The sequence below is a fragment of the Poecilia reticulata genome, chromosome 9, assembly GCF_904066995.2.
Source record: "Poecilia reticulata chromosome 9, P_reticulata-male-v2, whole genome shotgun sequence".
NCBI classification, from domain to species: domain Eukaryota; kingdom Metazoa; phylum Chordata; class Actinopteri; order Cyprinodontiformes; family Poeciliidae; genus Poecilia; species Poecilia reticulata.
Genome location: NC_088838.1, coordinates 14602457 through 14624288, shown reverse-complemented (window position 1 = coordinate 14624288; position 21832 = coordinate 14602457). Strand labels below are relative to the sequence as shown.

The 21832-nt window shown below is 41.3% G+C and overlaps 1 protein-coding gene across 6 annotated transcripts in view; it reads right to left on the bottom strand.

The window, feature by feature from the left end:
* Positions 1-21832, bottom strand: part of kiaa0825 (KIAA0825 ortholog) — a 129811-nt gene that overhangs the window by 100684 nt on the left and 7295 nt on the right. For 4 of the 6 annotated variants that reach the window (XM_081610581.1, XM_081610584.1, XM_081610579.1 and 1 more), the window contains 7 exons: positions 14657-14816; positions 14120-14302; positions 13754-13939; positions 13333-13657; positions 3488-3655; positions 593-675; positions 251-499 (listed from right to left, as the gene is read on the bottom strand). In XM_081610581.1, the coding sequence (XP_081466707.1) occupies positions 251-499; positions 593-675; positions 3488-3655; positions 13333-13657; positions 13754-13939; positions 14120-14302; positions 14657-14816 (1354 nt within the window). Of the gene's footprint in view, positions 1-250; positions 500-592; positions 676-3487; positions 3656-13332; positions 13658-13753; positions 13940-14119; positions 14303-14656; positions 14817-15601; positions 16055-21601; positions 21699-21781; positions 21811-21832 lie in introns of those variants that run through there. The other 2 variants (XM_081610582.1, XM_081610583.1) reach the window with 2 other exon arrangements.

Sequence of the window (21832 nt, the reverse complement as noted above, 5' to 3'; positions counted from 1 at the left end):
GCAAAGTTTAATACCCATTTCCAAAACGGGACGTTTAATGCTGCCTAACACCAATTCTGTGTAATTTTATTTTATAGCATGAACTAGTAGAGAGGATGAAAACTATAAACGATGATCACCACAAATAAAAATAAATGAAATGTTCCATAAATAATTTTTTTTTTTTTTACAAACTTGCAACTGCTCCATCAAAAAATACCATAAAAAAGTACTGTGGTCCTGAAAGAATGAAGAATCTTTACAAGAATACCTTTGCTGTCATTTTGGGAGTGTCTCTCTCTGAGCCTTTGTAAAAGAAGTCTTCTTTAAGATGTTCGTTGCTGACAGAGAAGTCAGCGATGGGGCTTACGGTGACCAAGGTGTGTCCCGAAGAATGCAAGTCCTCTTCTTGCTGTAGGTTCTTGGCGCAGACGTCATCCAGCACCACTTTAACACAATGCTCCATGTGCGGGACAAGCCTAGTAAAAGCTAACCTCCAGTTAAACTCCAAAGTCTGGGCCTGAAAAGCATGAAATGAGCCAAGAGCCAGCAGAATCATAAAATAGGAAGCAGAAGACATTTTCATGCAACAAACACATGCAAAAAGTCTCACCTCTGGGGTGTGAAGTTTGTCTGCGGTGGGTTTCTTGCCATCTGTTGTCGAACTTGAATCCTCCTTAGGCTTTTTCAGAATGCCTAAATAATGACACAGTATAGCAACTAGCTTCAGTAATCTGTTTCATATAAAAGTAAAATGAAAACCTTCTTTTTGTCAAGCCATCAAATTATGCATATATTTCTATCCACTTTCAATATTATATAGAAGACCATGAGGGATTCTAACAAAAAAAGATGCAAAACTAGTCATATTTGTTGTAAATGTATAATACATTGAACACGTATTCATACTGCTTGAACTTTTTTTTAACATCTTGTTACTTTACAAGCATGAAAGTTAAAGTATTTTAAAAAGACAATAAACCAACACAGAGCAATGCATAATTTTGAAGTGTAAAGAAAAGCGAAAAATGTAACTTAAAAGTATGAAAAAGATAAACAGCAATTAAAGCATCTCCATTATTTCTTTTTGCGTTCTGTATAACTATGTATGTTTTTCTTGTGTCTGCTTGTGATTTATTTTTACTTTTATGTTGTTGTGACAAAGAATTTTTTTTTCCCCCACTGTGGGATCAATGAATTCCAAAGCAAAGCAAAGTAAATGGACGGCCTGTGTGTGCTACACATTAAACAGTAATTTGAGTTCTGGACTTTGGCATTCTCTAACATAGTAATATACTACGGTATGGCCCGTCGAAAATGACTTTCATTTTGTCACTCTTCCACAGAGGCCAGATTTATGGAGTGCATTATTTATAGTTGTTATGTTCACATTGATGAGATATGGATCTCTGCAGGTTTTCTGTTGCACCTTATGCTCTCCATTTTAGGATTGATGGATTGAACAACGCTCAACGAGACGGTCAAAGTTTGGGACACGGTTTTAAAACTCAACTCTGCTTTAGCCTCCTCTACAGCTTCACACCTCGGCCTTCTGTGGTGTTTCTTTGGTCAACAATCTCCTGGTGTTTAACTAATGTTCCCTAATAAGCCTTCATAGAAAAGTTGGATTTCCACTGACTTCAGCTCACACTCGGCCAGAGTCTATTTACTGATTAGGGTTCTTCTGAAAGTGAAAGTCAAGTTTTAAATTGTATAAAGGGGAATGCAAAGTGAAGAGCTAAATTTATTTATTTAAATATTTGTCACATTTTCAATAAAAAAATTTGAAATGAAAAAAAAAAAGCAGAGTATAATTTTAATCATTTAAATTTGTTGCTGCTTCAAAATGAGAACGAGTTGAATGAGGTGCAAATACTTTTGCAAGGTGCTATATTATATTCAGAGGTTGTATCAGTTGAGAGCCTTTGTTCTATTCTTTCTACCACTGAACATTATAAAACAAGGACTATATGTGAATAGAATAAACACACTGATGCCAATCTTTATAATTTTTTCTTGTCTGTATTTTTAGCTTTGAGAATGCTGTCGAATTAAGTCAAGTTAACCTCTACTGCAAACAATATGGAATGGTTATAAAGTCCAGCTTTACACTTGCTACACATAGCTGAATTTACTACAAAGAACATAGACGCTCCACGTTTACGTTAAGCAAAGGTATTTAAGCTGTGAATTTATTTTGGGGTTCTTTGGGAATAACGTGAAGCCAGCTAGTGGCCACATGTCAAACTGCAGGTTAAGTACCACTAAGCTGACCTGACCTGTTTTTCTTTTTTCTTTGTTTCTTTTTAGTCCCAGAGGTTAAAATGGTTTTTTTAAAAATCCATGATGATGACAGAACGACTGCCCGCGTCTCAAAGGAAGCAGAAATAATTTGCCAATAGATGTGTCTCTGCAAGTCCAAATCTGAAATTTAGATAAGATTTGAACCCAGATCTTGGCAACAATGCACAGGATAATTCCATGAGAGGCGATTGTCTCGATTTGTGTAAAGACTGCAGCTTGTGGGGAAGCTGTGGTGAATAAAAGTGCACAGGATGTTGAGTTGGGTTTCAATTAAAAAGCATGAACATCAAGGCCATAGTTTCCTAATCAGAAAGCGAAGAGTTAGACCCCAGGCGAGGCAATTTAGCCGAACAAGACCGTATGCAATGGAAGAAGGAGGAAGCGGCAAGCACATCACTTTTTGACCTTTAAGCTCATCTGATGAATTTCTGGTAATTAAGTCGTTTGATTGCTTGGAATTAATGATTTGGATAACTGCCCTTTAAAGGCTGTTTACCTCTCTGTAAATTGAGCCTTTCCGCAAGTCTTGTTTTTGTAAATGTAACCTTTATGGAAATTACTCCACGCACCAAAAGCTTTCATTTAACATCTCTGCAGTGGCAGTTCAAAGGGGAAAGAGGAAACGGATACTAAAGGCCTGTATAAGACCCCAGATAATACCAAACTAATAAACACTTTTTTCCCCCAGACTTTATGGTGGAATTAGCAAGGAAGTATGCATGCACGCATGTGTGTGTGTGCGTGTGTTTCTGCCTGCAGGAGAGACACTTATACTGGACTATAGCTTTAGATTTGGAAATGCAGAAGTCATATATGAAACCTGGCAACACTTAAACTAACACTTGTGTTGTAGCAGATAATGTAAAGGGTAATATCCCTAGAGGACGAGGGTACAGGTGCGTTTTAAAACAAAGATTTACATGCAAAATGTAAATGTTGACGTTTTATAGAAACAGATTTTACTCCAATTACAGCTGCAACCATAAAGGGGATATCACTCTTCCAGCTTCGAGTATGTTTACACTTTTAACCGTTCTATTTGTGAAGATTTTGTGCTGGTGCATCCCGTAACATTTCAATTCAATACATTGAAATGGATTTCATCGGTTGTGGTTGTAATGTGACAAGATGTGGAAAAGAGCGAAGATATAAATTCCTCTGACATAGCAGTTAACACAGATAACAGATTTTTCACAAGTTGCACCTTTTAAAGTTGGAGTGTCTCCTGTGCAGTCTATGAAGGTGATGTTAGTGACCAGCTCCCTCACATCTCTCTCAAAGCCTAGCAGGATGCAAGCCAGCTGAGTTAATGCCCTCAGTTGGTGGGAGGTCAAACTGAAGCTCCTGCTTTTCAAAGGAAGCTCCATTGGTGCTGTGAAAGAGATGCAAAGAGACAAAATGTACCTTGTATGAGGTCACAGATGACTTGTAGACATAAACATTTAAAAAAGTTTAATGCTCACAAAGAGTAAATAGTTGATGTTTGCTTTCAACACAGCCTTCTTTGCTAAAAACACATTCTTCAGCAAACACTCTCTGTCAGAAGTCTCTTTGCATGGTGACATCTTTTCTAAATATTGACCCATTCGTGTTTTCCTCTTACACAGTGTAAACAAAGAAATACAGAAAAGAAAATTATGCAAAACTTTGCTTCTTGAGAAGTCACACTTGCACAACCTTTCCTCCCAGCACAAAACTTTTTTTTTTTTTTTCCCCTCCTCCTAACCCGCAGATGACCCCCTCGGCAAATATGGATTTCCCATTTTGGAGGCTGCCAAAGCCATCACCCGGGGGATGTTCCGCATTAAGCCGGAGAATGGGCGGCTGGGAGATGTGTTGCCATACGCTGAGACACATGCACAAATACTTTTGTGAGTCCGCCTAAATGAGCTCTGCAACTGCAAAGGCATTTGGGAAAGGATGAGCTCAGTATTAGCCTTGACTCTGAAAGCACAGAGATGATTGAGCACTGAGATGGAAAGAAGACGGAGGAGGGGGAAGGGGGGGAGGGTCTTCTTTTCCAATAACGGTGACATTATTGCCTTTGGATCCTAACGTAATTTTGCTATATTGTTAAACAAAATCTGACAATATGACAACAACATTGTCCCCAAGGATGTCTGGTTTAATCATGCATGAGGTTTGATTCAGAGTGTTGTGTCTGGGCACTTGTGTATGTTTTTTATGAGTATTAATGAGTGTGAGTCACCGAGTTTTGTGTGTCTGGGGCGTCCACACACACACACACACACACGCATGTTTATGTGCATGCAATGTGGGTCGTTATGAGCAACTTGATTTGTAGACATCTCCACACACATTTGCACATGTCAGTCTCGCAAGATAATTGTCCACACCGCGACCAAACTCTGTGGTCACCATAAAATGTATTCTAACCTCAAGATTGTTTGTGAATGTGCCTACATGGTTTTGTGCGCAAGTGTGCACAGATGCGTGCGTGAAATTGCAGGTGCATAGCCGTGTAATTATGTGGGGGTGTGTTTAAATGTGTGTGCTTGTATTTGTGTTTGCATGTAATTAAGCTCCATGGGCCTCCAGTTTCTCTGTAATGGGTTCCAGTGGGAGTCTGGGCTAGAGAGACCACCTCCTGCTGCACGTGTGCATGCGTGACCTGGTTGACACGCCGGTGTCAGCCTCGTTCCCAGACTCGCACTTTGCACGCACGCACCGCCGGGCTTGTCTGTTGCTGAAGTCGCCGCCGTCACATCAAGAGCTTCCGATGCTCAACGTGGGAGAAAAGTGAAACCGCAGACGACTCAAAGGAAACCTTATCACCCAGACAGAAAGGGACACATTTGGGAGATAGCCAGTGGATTCTGTAAAAGCTATCTCTACAGCCCTCCTGCCCCCAATCTCCACCTTCTCCGGGGTGTTCATCTGAGCACAGCAACCATTACCTTCCACTTCATCTGGAGCATCACCTTTTCCCGGCCTCTCTCTTCTCTCACCATCCATTCTACTCATTCCATCAACCTGTGACCCTATGACAGTTTCACTCGCTCACTAAGTCAACTCTAAATAGTGACACATGACCTTGGCGTTTAGCAGTGCTGGGCATTGTCTTTCATTGAGGCTCTTTCCCAACGAGCTATATAGGTATTTATAGTCACCTCCCTAGCCAAATGGGTCTACAGCCATAGCAGTGTAGTACATAGCCATCTAAACCCCATTATACCTTTGTCACAACAGTGAGATCAAATGGAAGCTCCCATAGCCACTTGATGGAGAGGGTGTGCTTAAAAGCACCCAGGTGTGTCATATAGCAAAGTACATTGCAAGTCCCACAGAGCAGAACGAGGAGGGGGGCTCCGGCAGGGGGAAGAGTTCAACTGAAGGTCAACGTACCGAGAATCAATAAGGGAGAAGCTGTTGCTGAGAACGAGGTAAAAAAAAATTATATGTTTATACAAGAGATTATCGGCAGCACATTATGGAGAGATGCTCTTCAAATCTGAATGATAAACTGAAAGCTTTGTCACTGCGACTGCTTAGGAAAAAAAAAAAAGCATATGCTGCACATCATTCGGCAAAATGTCAGGGTGCAGGTTTTGCATGGAACATTAAAAAATTAATTGTAATGAAATTTTTAAAAAATTACATTTTGAAGAGGTGCATTTTTACTTAGTACTTGTTAATAATGGCAAGAGAATAAGAAAAACAAACAGAGCAAGCATTTTTGGCGAGCCATCCATCGTCTCCTCGTCTCTGTGGGTTCCACCAGCTCCACAGCCACACGCACGCACACGCAGACCAGTCCTGACTGGCAGGAAACAGAGAGAACAGAGAAAGGAGAAGATCCAGGAGAAAAAAAAAAGAGGGGTGGTGGTGGCGGCGGTGGTGGTTGGGGATGAAAACACGGTGAAACGAAGGAGGGGGCGGGATAAGGGAATTCCCTTAGCAGTTGTTATTGATTCCGGTGTTTACGGGCGAATAGTTTAGTGCCGTTTACAAAACAGAACAGATGCAGCCAGTGAGCAAAAAGGTAAACAATTGCTGTGTGGCGGGCTGCCAAATCCCCAGTCTGATGTATTAAACTCACGGTGAAGAGCATTTCCCCTTTGGCTGCACTTATTGCCACTTCATTTCCTCTTCGCTTGCATACGCACTCTCTCTTCTTGCCATCGCTCCTCTCCTCTGCGTTTTTCTCTCTTCCCCCCTCTCTCTCTCTTTCTGGTTTAACAGAGGAAAAAAAAATACAAAAGGAACAAGGATGTAGGGTGCTCTTTTTTTTGCCGTCTGGCTATTCTCTGTCCTGCTCTGACCCAGGAGGCCTAACAGAGCCATTAGTAGGGGGAATTGCATGTGTCTGACATGGCCGAAAACCAATTATTAGACACTTTCTAGCAAATGATGCCCGACTCTTTGGGGAATGAGCAATCATGCAATAATTTAGCCAGTGATTTAATTTCTCTCCAGCACGACATATCTCACGCTTGTCCGCTGGCCCTCATTTCCCCCTTTTTCTCCGTCATTCTCTGAGCGGCACAAACGAGACCATCTGAGATGTGGTTTACATCTTCCTTGCCGCATTGTCCAACTGGACCTCAGTCCATTGTCATCCAAAGACAACGTGATAAAATGTTATATCATCAGGCGTGGTTTTATGTAACTCTCGCTAGAAAAGATGTTAGCATGGGCAACGTTGTCACCCCGAAGGCAAATAGGTTTCCAAACAAAAGGGAATTTCAGAAGTGAAAAAACAATCAAAGAACTGTACATACTGCATCAGAGTTGTCAATGTAATTTGTCAAACTAAACTGGAGTTATTGTTTGTGTCGTTAATAAATAGGATTGATGAAAACTAACTAAATCTGATTAGGTGGTGCCAAATAACACCAATGTTAATAAATATTGATTAACTAGACAGATATTACACAGTTTAATTCAACAGGAATAAAACCATCCAATAAATTGCAGCTATCCGTCATAAAATAAACACTTCCAATTATTCCGTTAAGTTGGTAGCGACACACCTACCATCTTAAAAGAGATTAACCAATTATTAAGTGCTTTGACAGGTTCAGTACATCTCACACTAATGATAAAAGCCTTGGTCTTCCCTACATCATATTGTTCAATGAAAGTTAGATTGTTTTTTGAAACTTTGCCTTGGAGGAAAAAAAATCTGCAATAAGTTTCCTTTACATTAATTTATCTCCAGTTATGTACTTATGTCAGTAGTATGAGACAATATATGAAGGCATTATCCAACACAAAGTGGCACATAAATGTGAAGTGGAAGAAAAATTACACAGTTTTTCTTTGTTGGAACAAATCTGAAGACCTGAAGAGTGTGGAATGCATTTGTATAAGCAAACAAAATGATTTTTGCTTTCTTTTATAATATGTCTTTCTTTATGACATTCTTCCATGAAGGTAGGATTAATGTAGTCTGTGACCAACACTCGCCCTGCTTGGCATTTTCTACACTAGATTGATACAAAATCCCCCAAAAAATGTGAGTAAATGCTAACCACTTCACTTTTAACTCTTTAATGAGCCTTGCTCTGATGAGACTTTCCATTTCACTAGATTTGTCAAAATCTGCAGGTTTTCATTGAGAGAAATTTTTACTAAGTGGCATCTTATGACCAATCGATTGACTGAACTGAATGGGTTTCTAAAGGATTGAGTAAAAACTTAAAGTGTTTGCGTCTATAAGGTGCCTGGAGATTACACTTGTTTTGATAAATCAGCAGCATAGTCATAAGGAGATCCAGTACGTCTGTGTACTGTGTGTTATTCCCACAGGGTGCTGCGTAGGGTCACAGCACCCTGCACAGCCTGAAGTTCTGTCTGTGTACGCATCAGTTTGTCTGGGGGTGGAAAAAAGGCTCGGAGTCACTCCAGACCTCCTGCCAGGCCCAGACAGTTAGGGTCCTCTTCGTCAGTTGCAGCCCACTGCCCACTCAGACAGCCTTATTATGTGAGGACTCCTGCTGTGATTATTCAACATACACCGGGACGCGTGCACGCAGTTGTAATCACACGCCACCACCCAAATGCTTGTCTCTTGGGCTTCTATCCTCGGGTGCTGTCCAACTGGGCTGCAGCAGGGGCAACCTGGCCTTGACAGAAGGAGAGAGCAGCAATTTTTGATATCTCAATTAAGCTGCTCTGCCAAGATGGAGGTAATGTTCTTAGTGGTGGCAGAAAGGCACCTCTGCTTTAAATGTGCATCCCTGTTACTCAGAGCGTCTGCTTGTGTTTTCACCTCTTGTCACGCCGAATTAATATTTCTCTGGCCTTCTCTGCATGCTTGAACTGAGAAGCTGGGATGAACAGCGCGGCAGAATGCATTGTAACGATAGCAGCATTTCATTAAATCCCACTTGTTTAGTGCCCTTGTTCACATTATTGTTTTTAACCCCTCGGCGAATCACGCTCACTCTTCATCACAGAAGTGCAGCCTCCTCTCAATAAGCCATCCAATTTTTTTTTTGTCTTTTTGTCGCAGCTTTCTCAATAGAAGGTGCCAAGAAAACGTTCATATCCTTGAGCTGCTCAAGAGCGATACACAAAACCCATTGTGGCCACTCAGAGGATATGGGCAAGAAAAGAAATAAATGAAACACATTATACACATTCTCCAGGCCTGCAAAACCTAATCTTTTCTGAGATTTTACTGGAGGCATGATTTAGAGAAAATGACTGCTGACAAAGACATGCATATAACCACAAGCAGGGATAAATGACACAGCTTTTCTCTTTGTGATTAGTAAACACAAGGTTTTTTGTGGTAACGTTTTTTTTTGTTTTGTTTTTTTTTCTTGACACAAGAACTTCTAATCATTTGAAAATGCAGCAAGAAAACTACATAAGACAAAAAAAAAAAACTAACCCTTTCACAGGCACCACACAAATAACTACACAGTGACACGCACAAACACCCCCAGACCATAATTATGTGGCAGTATGCGGGTGCACGTCCCTGCCTGACAGTGTGTATAAACTCAGGCAGAGATATGATCTAGTGAGGAGCTGCTCTTATTAAATATTAACAAACGCCATTCCCAAGTAGCCTCAATCCCCATAAGCACCTCCAATGCCAGTCGGTGCCTCAGCCGAGCTATCTCGCGTCACTACTGAACCTCTCTCCCTGCTGAATAGGCTGTGGTGCTGTCTCTGAGAAAGAGTTCAAAGAGTCTGAAAGGGCGAGGAGGTGGGAGGGAGTGTAGCTGTGGAGAAAGCACTTGCAGTACACGTTCTAACCAAATCTCTTTCTCTCTCTCTCTTTTTTTTAAATCTATATGAAGCGGCTGCCGACGTCATGTGGCGAAATTAGTGTACCAGGAATTTAAATCGGCGCTATCAAAATAGAGTGGAGCAGAATTCCTCGACCTCGACTTTAACCCCGTTAAAAGTAGATTGTTGAGGGGAAATGGTAAGCGTCTACGCAGAGAAGTCGATGTGAAAGCGTTTGATGTCTTACAAAAACAGGGATCTGCTAGGCATACAAATGCAAATTACTAATACCATATGGAAATTTAATGGGGCATTTTCAAAAGGGTGGTATTAAATGAGTCTTGATCACACAACTTTTAATCCGCGCCTGCGATTAGCAAGCAAGCACACAAACACATGCGTGAACACACACAAAAAAAGCATCAAAAACATAGTGAAAAGTTTTAACACTTTAAAGTTTGGCTTATTTTATCCCGTCCAAATACTAAGGCTTCATCTCACTATCCAAAGACCTGTATGTTGGGTTAATTGGTCACTACAATTGCCATGTGAAAGCCTGATGATTAAGCCCAACCTACCTCTCACTTAATAAGAGCTGGAGACAGGCCCTAAACCTAACCCCATCCACCAACATAAAGTGGGAAAATTGACAAAAGGATAAAAATCATTCATTATAACTCAAATATTACATGTTTTGTAATCCAAGTTAAGAGTTATTCTTTGCCACCCAGTCTTTAAGGTTGGACATTAAACAAAACACCTTACCCAATTGTTGGTTCCAATTTGTTAGCCCAGGACTTGGTTAGCAAATTAACAGAAGTTGGTTTGTCGATTTACCACTCCAAAGAAAATGGATGGATGGATGGATGGATGGATGGATGGATGGATGGATGGATGGATGGATGGATGGATGGATGGATGGATGGATGGATGGATGGATGGATGGATGGATGGATGGATGGATGGATGGATGGATGGATGGATGGATGGATGGATGGATGGATGGATGGATGGATGGATGGATGGATGGATGGATGGATGGTCAATTTAGCCCCAAAAGTTTTTACAGTATAAGCGAGCGCCTGAAGATGGCACACAACATCTTATACACCTGCAGTCAGGACATTTTTCTCACAGAAGGCCTTCAGACAATTACAAAACAAAAATGCATCTTTTTGGACACTTGTCGAGTGTCAAAAACATTTTTTAATAGAAGGCGATGAAATATGACAGCAAAGATTCCTCTACTCCAAAATTTATACTTTCAACATTTTATGTCATGTTTGGATTTTTCCATCCACAAAATTTTGTTTATTTGACTTATCTCAGACCCCCTGCCAAAAAGAAAAGGAAACAACTTCCTGTAGTATTCACCACGGCACCATTTCAAACCCTCTTAGAGAGACATACATGTGAAGACTTGGACCACCCTCACATTCCCACTTGAACTCAGCGAGGTGCGCTGGTAAAGTCAAGTTTTTGTTCGCTCCGATACACTTAGAGAAGTACAGCAAAATGGGAAAAGAAAAGAAAGAGGAAGGATATGTGACGGATAGAATAAAAGACGAAAAAGGATGGAGGTGGTGCAGGGTGGGGTGTTGGGACCCTTCGCATCTGCCTGCCTTTGAGTCGGTGAGGTTAAAAGAGGAGGCAGATCTTGCTGTGAAAGCTGTTAAATGGTTCAGTGGTTTGACAGTGGCTGATGCTGCAGACAGCGCAGCTCCCCCGGGAGCAAACGGCGTTCCCACCCCTGTGCCTCCCCACCAGCAAGGCCCTCATCAAAATATACCTACCGCCTTCCTTTACTTCACAATAAACAATAACACAGCAGGAGCAGAGGGAGGGATCTTAGGAGTCATTGGAGGCTTATGAAAAGAGAATCACTTTCTTTGACACCGTCATAATTGTCTTGACAATTATGTGTGTTGCATACAGTAGGCAGACAGTAGAGTGTGAAAGCAGATTATGCATTAATGTTCCAGCATTGGCTTTTTAGAGAGCCACGGGCATTTGGAGTGGTTCTTAAGAATCTGCCTTTTTTTTTTTTTTTTTTATTTGGAGGAGACTTTAAACATGAACAACACAAAAATGTAATCCCAGTTGTAGATGTTGCACACACACGCACACACACAAACACAAACACATAAGTAAAAGCAGCACAGGCAAAACTGCTCCATTTTACCATCATTACACAGCACGGGTCCCTCGCTCCCTTTGGAGCCGTGTTCTGCCTCCGGTGCTACATTTGACGGTTTGTTGAACGGCACGTAGGTGTGTAGCCTCCGCCGCGTTACGTGATCAAACAGCCCAACTGACGCATGGCCAATTATCCTGGCTGCCTCCTCTCATCTCACGTTTAAGGAGAGGGAAAGGAAAAACCAGAGAGGGAAAATGGGAAGAGAGGTAAGGAGGGAAAGGGGGAGAGAGAGAGAGGAAAAAAAAAGAAAAAGTGGCGAGGCTGGTGGTATGTTTATCGAAGAATGGCAGATGCAAAAGCACTCCTCTTCCCGTTCCGCAGGGAGGCTTGGCATGTGTACCCTTTTGAAAAAGTAAACAATGGCTCACAGACTTTTTTTTGTTGTTGTTATTTATTGTGAATCTTTACTCTCAGCAAGTTGTAAATAGGCCAATACGATGCAAACAAAGAGAATGTGAGGGGATCCGTAGTATCAGAAGTGACATGGTGCGTAAGGGTCTCTGCTCTTCTCTGTCGATGCATAAACCCCGTCACCAAAAGGCTTTACCACAGACAACTCCCTCTGTGTCACAGGTTAATTCAATAATTTTGAGTATGATTGAAAAGTTTATTTATTTTAGACATTCAAGAAGTAAAACTCATTCATAAAAACTGTCACGCTATTGTCCACACAGTCACAGGGAAGACTGCTGACTTGACACTAGTCACTGACAACCTCCATAAGGAAGGTAAGCCATAAAGGTGTCATTGCAAAAGAAGCTCGCTGTTCACATGAAGCTATATTCAATTGTATTAATGGAAGGTTGAGTGGAAGAAAAAGTGGAGAAAGTCTGGTAAAAAACAAAACAAACAAACAAAAACAAAAAAACGGTGCACAATCAGTAGGGATAATCCGCAATAGTGAGGGGATTGTGCAACATTAGAGAAATATTCACAAGGTGTAGCACAAGTGTTGAACTTCTGAGCCAGAGACAAAGTCACGGGCACCATAACCTAGAACTAGAGTGGCCTGACCTGAAGCCCACATCTGGGAAGAAGAGTCAAAAGGAAGATGAGAGAAACCAGAGCCAGCAATGCAGACCTGCTGAAGGCCTCTTTTAAAGCAGCCTTGGCTTCCTCAATACTTCAGAAAACCCACAGGAAGATTATATTCATAATACACCGCACAAATAGAATCTGAAGCAAAGACGCCCATCCCAAGAATTAAGTGCATATAATGTACATTGCGTGAATATTCTTTTCATTAGGCCTTAATTTCTGTATTTAAAAAGTCCTATTTGAGATTAGGACTTAGTTTGATCACCAATGCAAACATATTAAGCCTTAGCCTCAGGAACAGGGCTTTCTGTCTGGCAGGGAGGAGAAGGGAGGGTGTTAGTAAAATAAAAGACAAAAAAAAAAGCAATTACAATGGTAACAGGAGTCCATCAGAAAGGCCTTGGATTTAGCACGCCGCAGCTGGAGAACAAAATAAAAAGAGAGGGGAAGGATATGGAAACTAACCTTTATTCATTTATAAGAGAAAGAAAGAGAGGAGTAAAGAGGGTAGAAATGAAGTGACAAAAGCGCACATCGGAATAAACAGAGCCACAAAAGCCTGTGCAAATGAGAATGACATAAGATAAAATAAAAAGCAAATTACTCACCTACAGTTGCTCGGGACATTACGGAGTATTTTTTGGTCTTGCCGCTCAGCGCTGTGTTGTCTCTTTGAGCGGTTTCAAATTCTCTCTCCATTTGGGAAGTCATTTCCTGGGTGATGGCACCAAAATAAGCTACGTTTAAAAATCCGAGGACGACCTCGGGCTCCACCACCCTTGAAAGAACCTGGAGCTCCTCGGTGAGAGCTTGAGTCACATGTTGGACCACGTTGCAGAAACCCGTCGTTAGTCTGTCGAAGCCGGACTCACCACCTGGGCTGGAGCTCATGCTTGAATGCAGGATGCTAAGCACGTACTTCTGTTTCAGGCCCTAGGGTTAGGGTTGGGGTTAGGGTTATTGCTATTGTAAAAATATCCTTCGGCATTTATGAAGTTGTCTTAAATACAGAAGTGATTCAAACGGCACCTGGTAGCCTGTGACCACTTCACATTCAGGGTAGAGAAAAAACAGCTGCTTAAAACAGTTGACCCGCTCGAGGATGGTGATGGTGGAGAGCTGAGGGGAGCCAGGAGGTCCTGAGGTGCGGCATGAGAGCCGGTCCATCAGGAAGCGTCGCAGCCGGAGACGCACAGGATCCCACGCCTCTTGGATCTCAAATGGAATGAGAAAATGTCAGAAAAATATTTAGGTAATTACTACCTCAGGTGGCGTTCTAACAAAATACAGACTGTTGATTGAACCCTCATTTCAGAACACTTAGCTGCTAAACTAAAACTGAAATTCATTAACCCAACACTGAAACACTGAACTGAATGAGAAATGGCGCATTACCTCTACTGCAGAGTCATCTTTAACCATGTGTACGGAGTGGACAGAGGAGCCAGGCAGATGAGGATGAAGAGCGGGAGAAGAGGATGGACAAGGAAAATAGACTCCACACTGGGCAGAGACATTCAGCAGGAGCTGAAGTGTCACTTCTTCTTTCCCCTCTTCCTCTGATTTAAGGTACTGTTGCTGAAGGCAAGATTTATGAAGAGACATGATTAATTTGGGAGAAGTTGATCTGAAGATATAACAAAAACTGCACAAAGTTGTTTTTCAGATGTGAAGGATTTTTCAATCTATATTTATTTTTCATAAATATACCCACTCAACAGGCCTAACTGGCTTGGTGAGATGGTTTGTTTTGTCCGAAAATCCTGAAATTTACATAGACTAAAATGTAGTCAATTTAATTTTATTAAAATTAAATTAGTACACATAAAGTAATAATTTACATGGTTCTATGCCACATTTTTATTTCATTGCAAAGAGCAAAAATGGCTTTTTAGATTGAGAACATTGCTGACCTTTGACCTAATACATTACCAGAGCTCTGAAGAAGTCTAAAGTGTCTGTGGAAAGAGGCTTCAGGGAGTTTTGTGCCCTCGTGTTGAACCACTGCAAGACCTCTGTGGGACTGGGTGGATGATCCCCTGTTCTGAAGTCTCCCATTTTGGCCTGGAGCTCCTTCAGATGCTGCTCTATGCTGAATGAAAGAAAGATGAATCATTAGACGACTGATAAAGGAATAAAACTCTTTAAAAGAAAAGTGTTTTCAAGATATTGCATGTGAAATTGCACTTATTGAGCGAGTGTTTAATTCTGACAGCATCAAATTAAATGAAATATGCTACACAGATCTGCCAAAAGATCAACATTATGTCACAGTAAAACCACATAATACAATGTATTTCATTGGATTTCTTTATATGATATACCAACAGAAAGTAATGAAATATTGGGAAGTGGAAAGAAAAAATAAAAGAAATATGAAACATGTGTCAAGGATGTTTAGCTCCCTAAGTCAGTCTTGCAAGTAACTGAAGATATGTCTCTACCGCCCTTCCACATAGATGTTTAACCATATTTTCTTGGCAAAGTAGCAAAATCTCAATCACTCTTCTTGTGAGAGAAGACAAGCGGAAAAGGTCATCGGGCCAGGATTTGTGACGGTGACATCGAGGATTGAGGCCTCTGTACATGGGTCGCACGCTCTACTCCTGCGCCACTGCAGCGCCCCACAATAAAACTAGTTTCTTCATAACAACTTTGACCAACTTCCCTGTCCCTCCTACAGAAAAGTATCCTCAAATGTTGATGCTGTTACCACCTTGTTTCTCTGTATGTTCAGGGAATGTTGTGTTCGGGTGTAAGGAAAGTGTTAGTTTTGACCAAATATACAGCCAAGAAAGGTACTGGTTTTAGGTGAACAGAGGTAATTTTTTCACGTTTGCTTTGTCCACAACAAAAGTTTTATGTTTTTCCTTTAACCTCGACTGTCTTCTTGCCCGCTTCCATAAAGGTTGGATTTCTAGAGTGCATGGCGAGTTGTCTGCTCGACAGATTCTCCCTTTCCAGCTCCTCCACAGTCACCATGGGCCTTTTGGCTGATTTCTCCCAGTCCTGTCATTTATGAACCATGTGGGTTTGTCTGTCACATGAAAAACCTGACAAAATGTGAAAAGATTTAATGGGTATGATTATTTTTACAAAGCACTGTAACTGAGATTATGACAATAGCCTGGTTAAAACTGTTCCTGTAGCCAATAGTTTCCCATCTAGATTTCCAGTCCTTCAGCATTGTGCGACTGTGGGAAAAATTGTCTCCCCAAGGTAGCATCCTAATGTTCAAGTGCAACCCAATCAAATAAAGAAAGCAGCACTTCAGCACAAATGCACAGAAACAAAACCAAGCAAAAGTCAAATAGAAACACAGACATTGACGTACACACGGCATCGTATTCATCTCCCCCGCCCCCCGCCTCTCATTCAGTGTCTGTACCGTGTGAAGACAGATATAGACACATCAGCAGTAATGAACACAGACACCAATATATCAGTGTGTGAGTGCGCGCTAAGCATCTGGAGTGAAGTGGCATTACAGGCATCGGCAGGCATCAGACATACACACTTTTTGCTTTCTCATGTCTTCCCTCAGCTCACACACGCACACACCCACGCACACACACGCGCGCGTACACGCACACGCACACACACACACACACACACACACACACATATACACAAACACCATTCTTTTGATGTTAACAGACTGCACCAGCTATTCGGTTTCCCCTTTATATGACAGATTAGAAATGACAACTTTGGGCTCCACATGTTTAGTCATTTCCATGCAAATCGATGCTTATATATTTGGATCCAAGACAGTGTCAGAATGTCGGTATACCTGCATAATTAAACAATGTTTTAGGGTGAGGGTTGATTGTGTGTGCACACATGGCTGCACACTGACAGGTGTAGATTTACACAAAGCTCCAAAAATGAGAGTATGTAGCAGAGCATGACGCTACAGGGCTCAAATGATTCATTAGATAACACAATTGCTGATGAACTAAAACCTATAGGGAAATATAATTAGGAAAATCAACAAAAAGTTACTTTTCCTTTAATCAAATTTCTTCTATAAACCTACAAGCATTGGACGTGTTTTTTGTTTTTTCTAACAAAAATCATTAACTAATGACTTATATATATTATCAGTAGAAATAGTAATTTTTATGTCAGAGTTTGTGTGACTTTATGTGTTAGTATAGATAATGTAAAGCCAAAATGCCTGTTGGTCATCAAACAGCTCATCCTGTATTGCAGGCCTATAAACTGCCTCCTGCTTGCTCCCAAGTCATGAACGGATCCAGATGTCCCGCAATAGCATCTCATTAAATAATCGTTCAATCTGACACAGTTTCATTTCAGAGGGGGAAAACGCACGGGGATAAAATGTTATAGACTGTTCCAAGTTGATATCCTCTAGACCGAACGCTGCCTAATGGCATCCCTCTGTCTTGTGTTAACTACCTTCTCGTAACTCTACTTTGCTTCTTCTTCTTTTCTTGGCAGACCAGATGATGCCTCTTGTGTTATTCTCTTGTTGCCACTGAACTCACTGACACAAGCTCAGGTTATAAACTGTTTTTTTTTTTTTTTTTTAAGTTATTTAACACGGAATATTCTTTTTGTTAAACACATCTTTAAAACATACAAACGCCTCAACCTGTGCTTGTCCCCTGTTTTGTCTCGTGTAGGTATGCACATTGTACGGGAAATATATTATCCTGCGTCTGAAACGTAAATGCGAAAAGGTTTTGATTCCAAAAATTCCAGGTGGATTTCTGACAAATCCAAACAAAGCAAAAGGATGAAGACACCTTAGCCTTTACTTGTTGTAATTAATATAAAAGAACGTCTACTGTGGATTACTGTGACTGTTTTGTAAAGGTAGAGAGAAGAAGGAGCAAATTCATCAACTGAACCAGTTTAAGATTTCAGAATAGTTTTCAGTCATTTGTCATGTCCTCTGATGGAAGATTGCTTCAAATTGGATGGCTGCACAAAATGCTATATGTGTGTTTATAGTAAGTCATAAAACATAAAACATTCATTCAGGGCTCCACCCCAGGACTTTACATAGACAGCAGGTTTCAAATGGGTTCCCATCTGCAGCTCACTTTCTACCCACTCTCTGAAGTTCATTAAAAAGGAAAATAGACACTAGGCTGTTAACTTCACTCTTCCCACAAAGTTGCGTGGTAGAATTGATATCTAGGGACCTTCTTTGGTAATTGCTAAACACATTAGTTTTAATTTAATTCAAGTTATTTACAGGGAAAATAAATGAATCTTTTATTGCTTTAGAGCAAACTCACACCGAAACATTTCTAATCCACCCCTAACTCACCTAACCTCCCCCGCCCAAAAAAACCCAAAAACTTTAATTTGACTATATTTATTCAATGCTAAAAAATAAAATCTTTCTTCTTTTTTTTCATTTTTACAGTAAAACATAAATAAAAACTATATGGGGTCAGGAAAACATTTTTCCTGACATATATAATTTCCCTTTGGGAGCAATAAAATTTATTTGAATTTGAAGATTCCTATTTCTGCCCATATAAACATCCATGGTGGTATACATTACATTAACTATTTTGAGAAGTAAAATATCTGGAAATAAAATACCAGTCAATCTGAAAATAAGTAGCATTTCAATTTTACTGAGTTAAATTGAAGTGCATTTAAGCTCAATTCATATTTTCTTGTGGAACCTGAGATAACTCATATCATTAGTGAATCATCATTGATGATTAACCATATTTGAACAATATAGCTATTCTGACCCACACTCCTCACCAGTAGGTGGCAATAATGAACATCAAATAAACGTTTGCCAACCACCAATCAACTCAACAGTAAGAATAAAAATCAACAACGACTTCACATCAGTTTTTGACACTGAGCTGAAACAGCTTATGCTCCCAGCAGGTAGTCAGGAGGACGCCCGGCGTCACAGCCACTCTGCACCGAACTGACTGGTTGGAAATGGGTGCCGGGCAGCAAAGAAATGACGCTGGGTGCTCAGCTATCTTATCAAACTCTGCTACTATCCAGTCCCCTTCACCTTTCCACTGGGAGAAAGTGTGGGAAATGTAGCATACTATGGACAGCATACTATGGATTTCATAGTATGCTGTGCTATGAAATGTCATACATCCCCAAACAACTCCAGACAGCTCCAGGACAACTGTTGATGTGGACTCAGTTGTCTTTGGAATCCTTAAAAGCTTGACAAAGAAAGTAAACCAGTCCAGTGCAGGTCCGTTGCAATCCAGGCCATGGATACGGTCAATCTATGACCATGTGGTATTTTAAGTCATTTTACAGCCAAAAAAGTACCATTCTTTTAGACTCCTTCAACTTCTTCAGCAAACTGAGCTGCAGTAGTCTGTTGAATCAGCCCAGAGTGGCCAGCATTTGTTCTCCATCTGAGTCTGAGCCTTGACCATTCTGTTGCCGATTCACTGTTGTTTCTTTCTTGGACCTCGCAGGCCAGGAACACCTCACAACAGATGCATTTTTGAGATCATCTAATCCATCAAATTAGCCAAAATGTGTGTTTTTTCTCATACACTATTAAATCCTCTTGCATTTTTTTATCTATGCAATAAATTAACATTGAGAAGAGAATGTTTTGAGAATGTATCACTAGCAATCTCTCCAGTGCTCATATGTAATGGATGGCCATTGTATTAATAAGGCAGTTTGTAGAAATTAGCTCTGATGCAAAACAGCCACACAAAAAAACTAAGATATTGTATAGAATATTCAATATGACCTATGCCTACTTCATGATCTCAAGCATGAGTGAAGGATAAAGAAACAGTGACTAAGACAAATGCTCTTTTAACCACCTTCTGTGCAACTAATCTCAAGCCATAGACAGAAAGAACAATGTCCTTTGGGTTTCATTCTTTTTTTCATTAAGCTTTCCAACATCTCACTATTGCCGTCTCTCGCTAAAACAATGCACTCGTAATGGCTACAGGAGCATCATCCTCAGACACAATTTCAAGCTCAGTCTTTTCTCTCTTTATTTCCCATCTTTTTTTCCCCCTCTCCTCTAAAAACTCTTACTCACTTAATTTCCTTTTCTTTACTCTCACCTTTCAATTACCCCTCCTTAGGGCCTCGTGCCGCAAGTTATAAAGTCATTTTGGATGGTCTGTGTCAAGAAGTCCATCCAGTTCTTCACAATGCAGTGACCTTTTGCCCATTGGCGTGAGTGCCACTGGCAGCCTAATCAACTTGCCGGGATTAGCTCCCAGCTTGATGACTTTCACCACACTGAGATGCCAGGGGAAGAAGACAGAAAGAGTAGAGGAATAGAAGAAGGTAAAAAAAAATCAGTAGGAAACAGAACCGTCGCAGGAAATAAAACCATTCAGCTGTCTGTGTAAAGATGACAAAGGACAAAGCCTTGATGGCAAAAAAGCCAGAGCAGAACTCAACAAAAGACCAGGGGAATGAGAAAAGAGCAAGAGGAAACCAGGAGGAAAGAATCCTTCACGCCATTTGACAAACATGTCCATCGTCTTACACACACACAGTTCTAATTTCACTGCTGAAATTAAATTTGTTTTTCAGACCAGTGCAGCAAGACAGTCGACACCACAAGTGTGTCCCCTCTCCACAATCGTCCCCAGTGTTGAGAAAGAAGGGGAGCAACTGGAGGTCTTTTATTAGATATGATGGCATATTTCACAGCTCCCTGACTTACAGAAACCTAATCCTGCGATTAGTCAGCGCTTTGACGTTATCTTAAGTTCCTTGTCAGAATTAATTTAGTGTGGGTGGCCTGCTGTGGGGCTGTCTGTGGAGCTCCACTTCTCTACGCTTGCCTACACAACTTGGGGAGTTGAAGATGAGAAGGGTCAGGAAGTTCTTTCTTTCAAATAAGCCTGTATTTCAATCAGTGCCAAAGCAACCACCTGAGAGTTGGATATCTTCCCCATCAAAGGGTCCCATTCTATTAGGGGGGAAAAGACTGAATGGGCTTGAATGAACAGGTTGAAAACAAATCCCGTCTTGTCCCAGCCTGTCGGCCACTTAGTGCCCTAAGCCACCCAGTCCAGGTAGTGATACCACAGAACTGATACGGCTGATATACTGGCTCAACACACGTGTCGGCTCCACACTGCAAGAGCTCTAGATCAGTGCCGCCATTAACTGAAAGGGAGTTTGAATGCTATTTTAACCAAAGCAGGTGTCTCATTTTTCTTGGTTTTAATTTCCCAGCAGTTAAAATCGTTCATGCCACATGCAGAAGCAGTACAAGTTCAATCAATGCATCCTGATGAAGACTGGCAGGTGACCAACTGGTATTTGCCTTGCCAGGGTGAAACTAGAAGCCTGTCTTTAGCCTCCATGGCTGTGCTGACACTTCATTAAAGGTCTTTTCCTGGTGGCCCACCTCGTCCAGCTCCACTCCCACCCACCTTGCGCTGTCCCACCTGATGAGGATTAATGGATTACAAGTATTCAATTTGGAGGCACCCACTGCGTTGTCAGCCCATCTTAATCTCATTCAATTAGGCAGCAGCTCACAAGTAGATCTATGTCATCTGAGAATGGGGTAAAAGCCTAGTCACTCTGACCCCCAAACAGGTTGAAGTCCTTCTCATGTGTTGGTGACTTGAGCTGCTCCATCTCTTGGTCAGTCGTTTACCCTCCTCCACTTCCGTAATTTGTCCCAGACACTGATAAGTCAGCGAGGCAGGAGGCGAATGAACTACCGAAGTGAGCATGGATGCGTGCGTGTGTGTATAACCAACAACCCACCTTGGCTGAGGGAAAAGAGAGACCTCAGATGATTTTATTTTTCTGGTCATGTCCCCACGAACCACCCCCCCCCCTCCCAGACTACTTGTTCGAAGTAGTCTGGGAGGAAGTTCGTTGTAGTCTGACGGAGACACTGACCAGTGGTCCCCCACGGCGAAGGGAGGATTGCCTTATTTTTAGCCCCATTCTCCATTATCTGGATGCTTTGTTCTCATAATGGTTATCCCTCTCCCATCTGCAGGAACACAAAATAACCCTTTAATGCTTAGAAAGCAGAAAAATGGCCCGGCCTTCAGTAATAAGCCTTGAATTACCTACCCAAGGGTTTTCGTTTCAAGATGTGGAATCTTCAATTATTATGTTCCCATT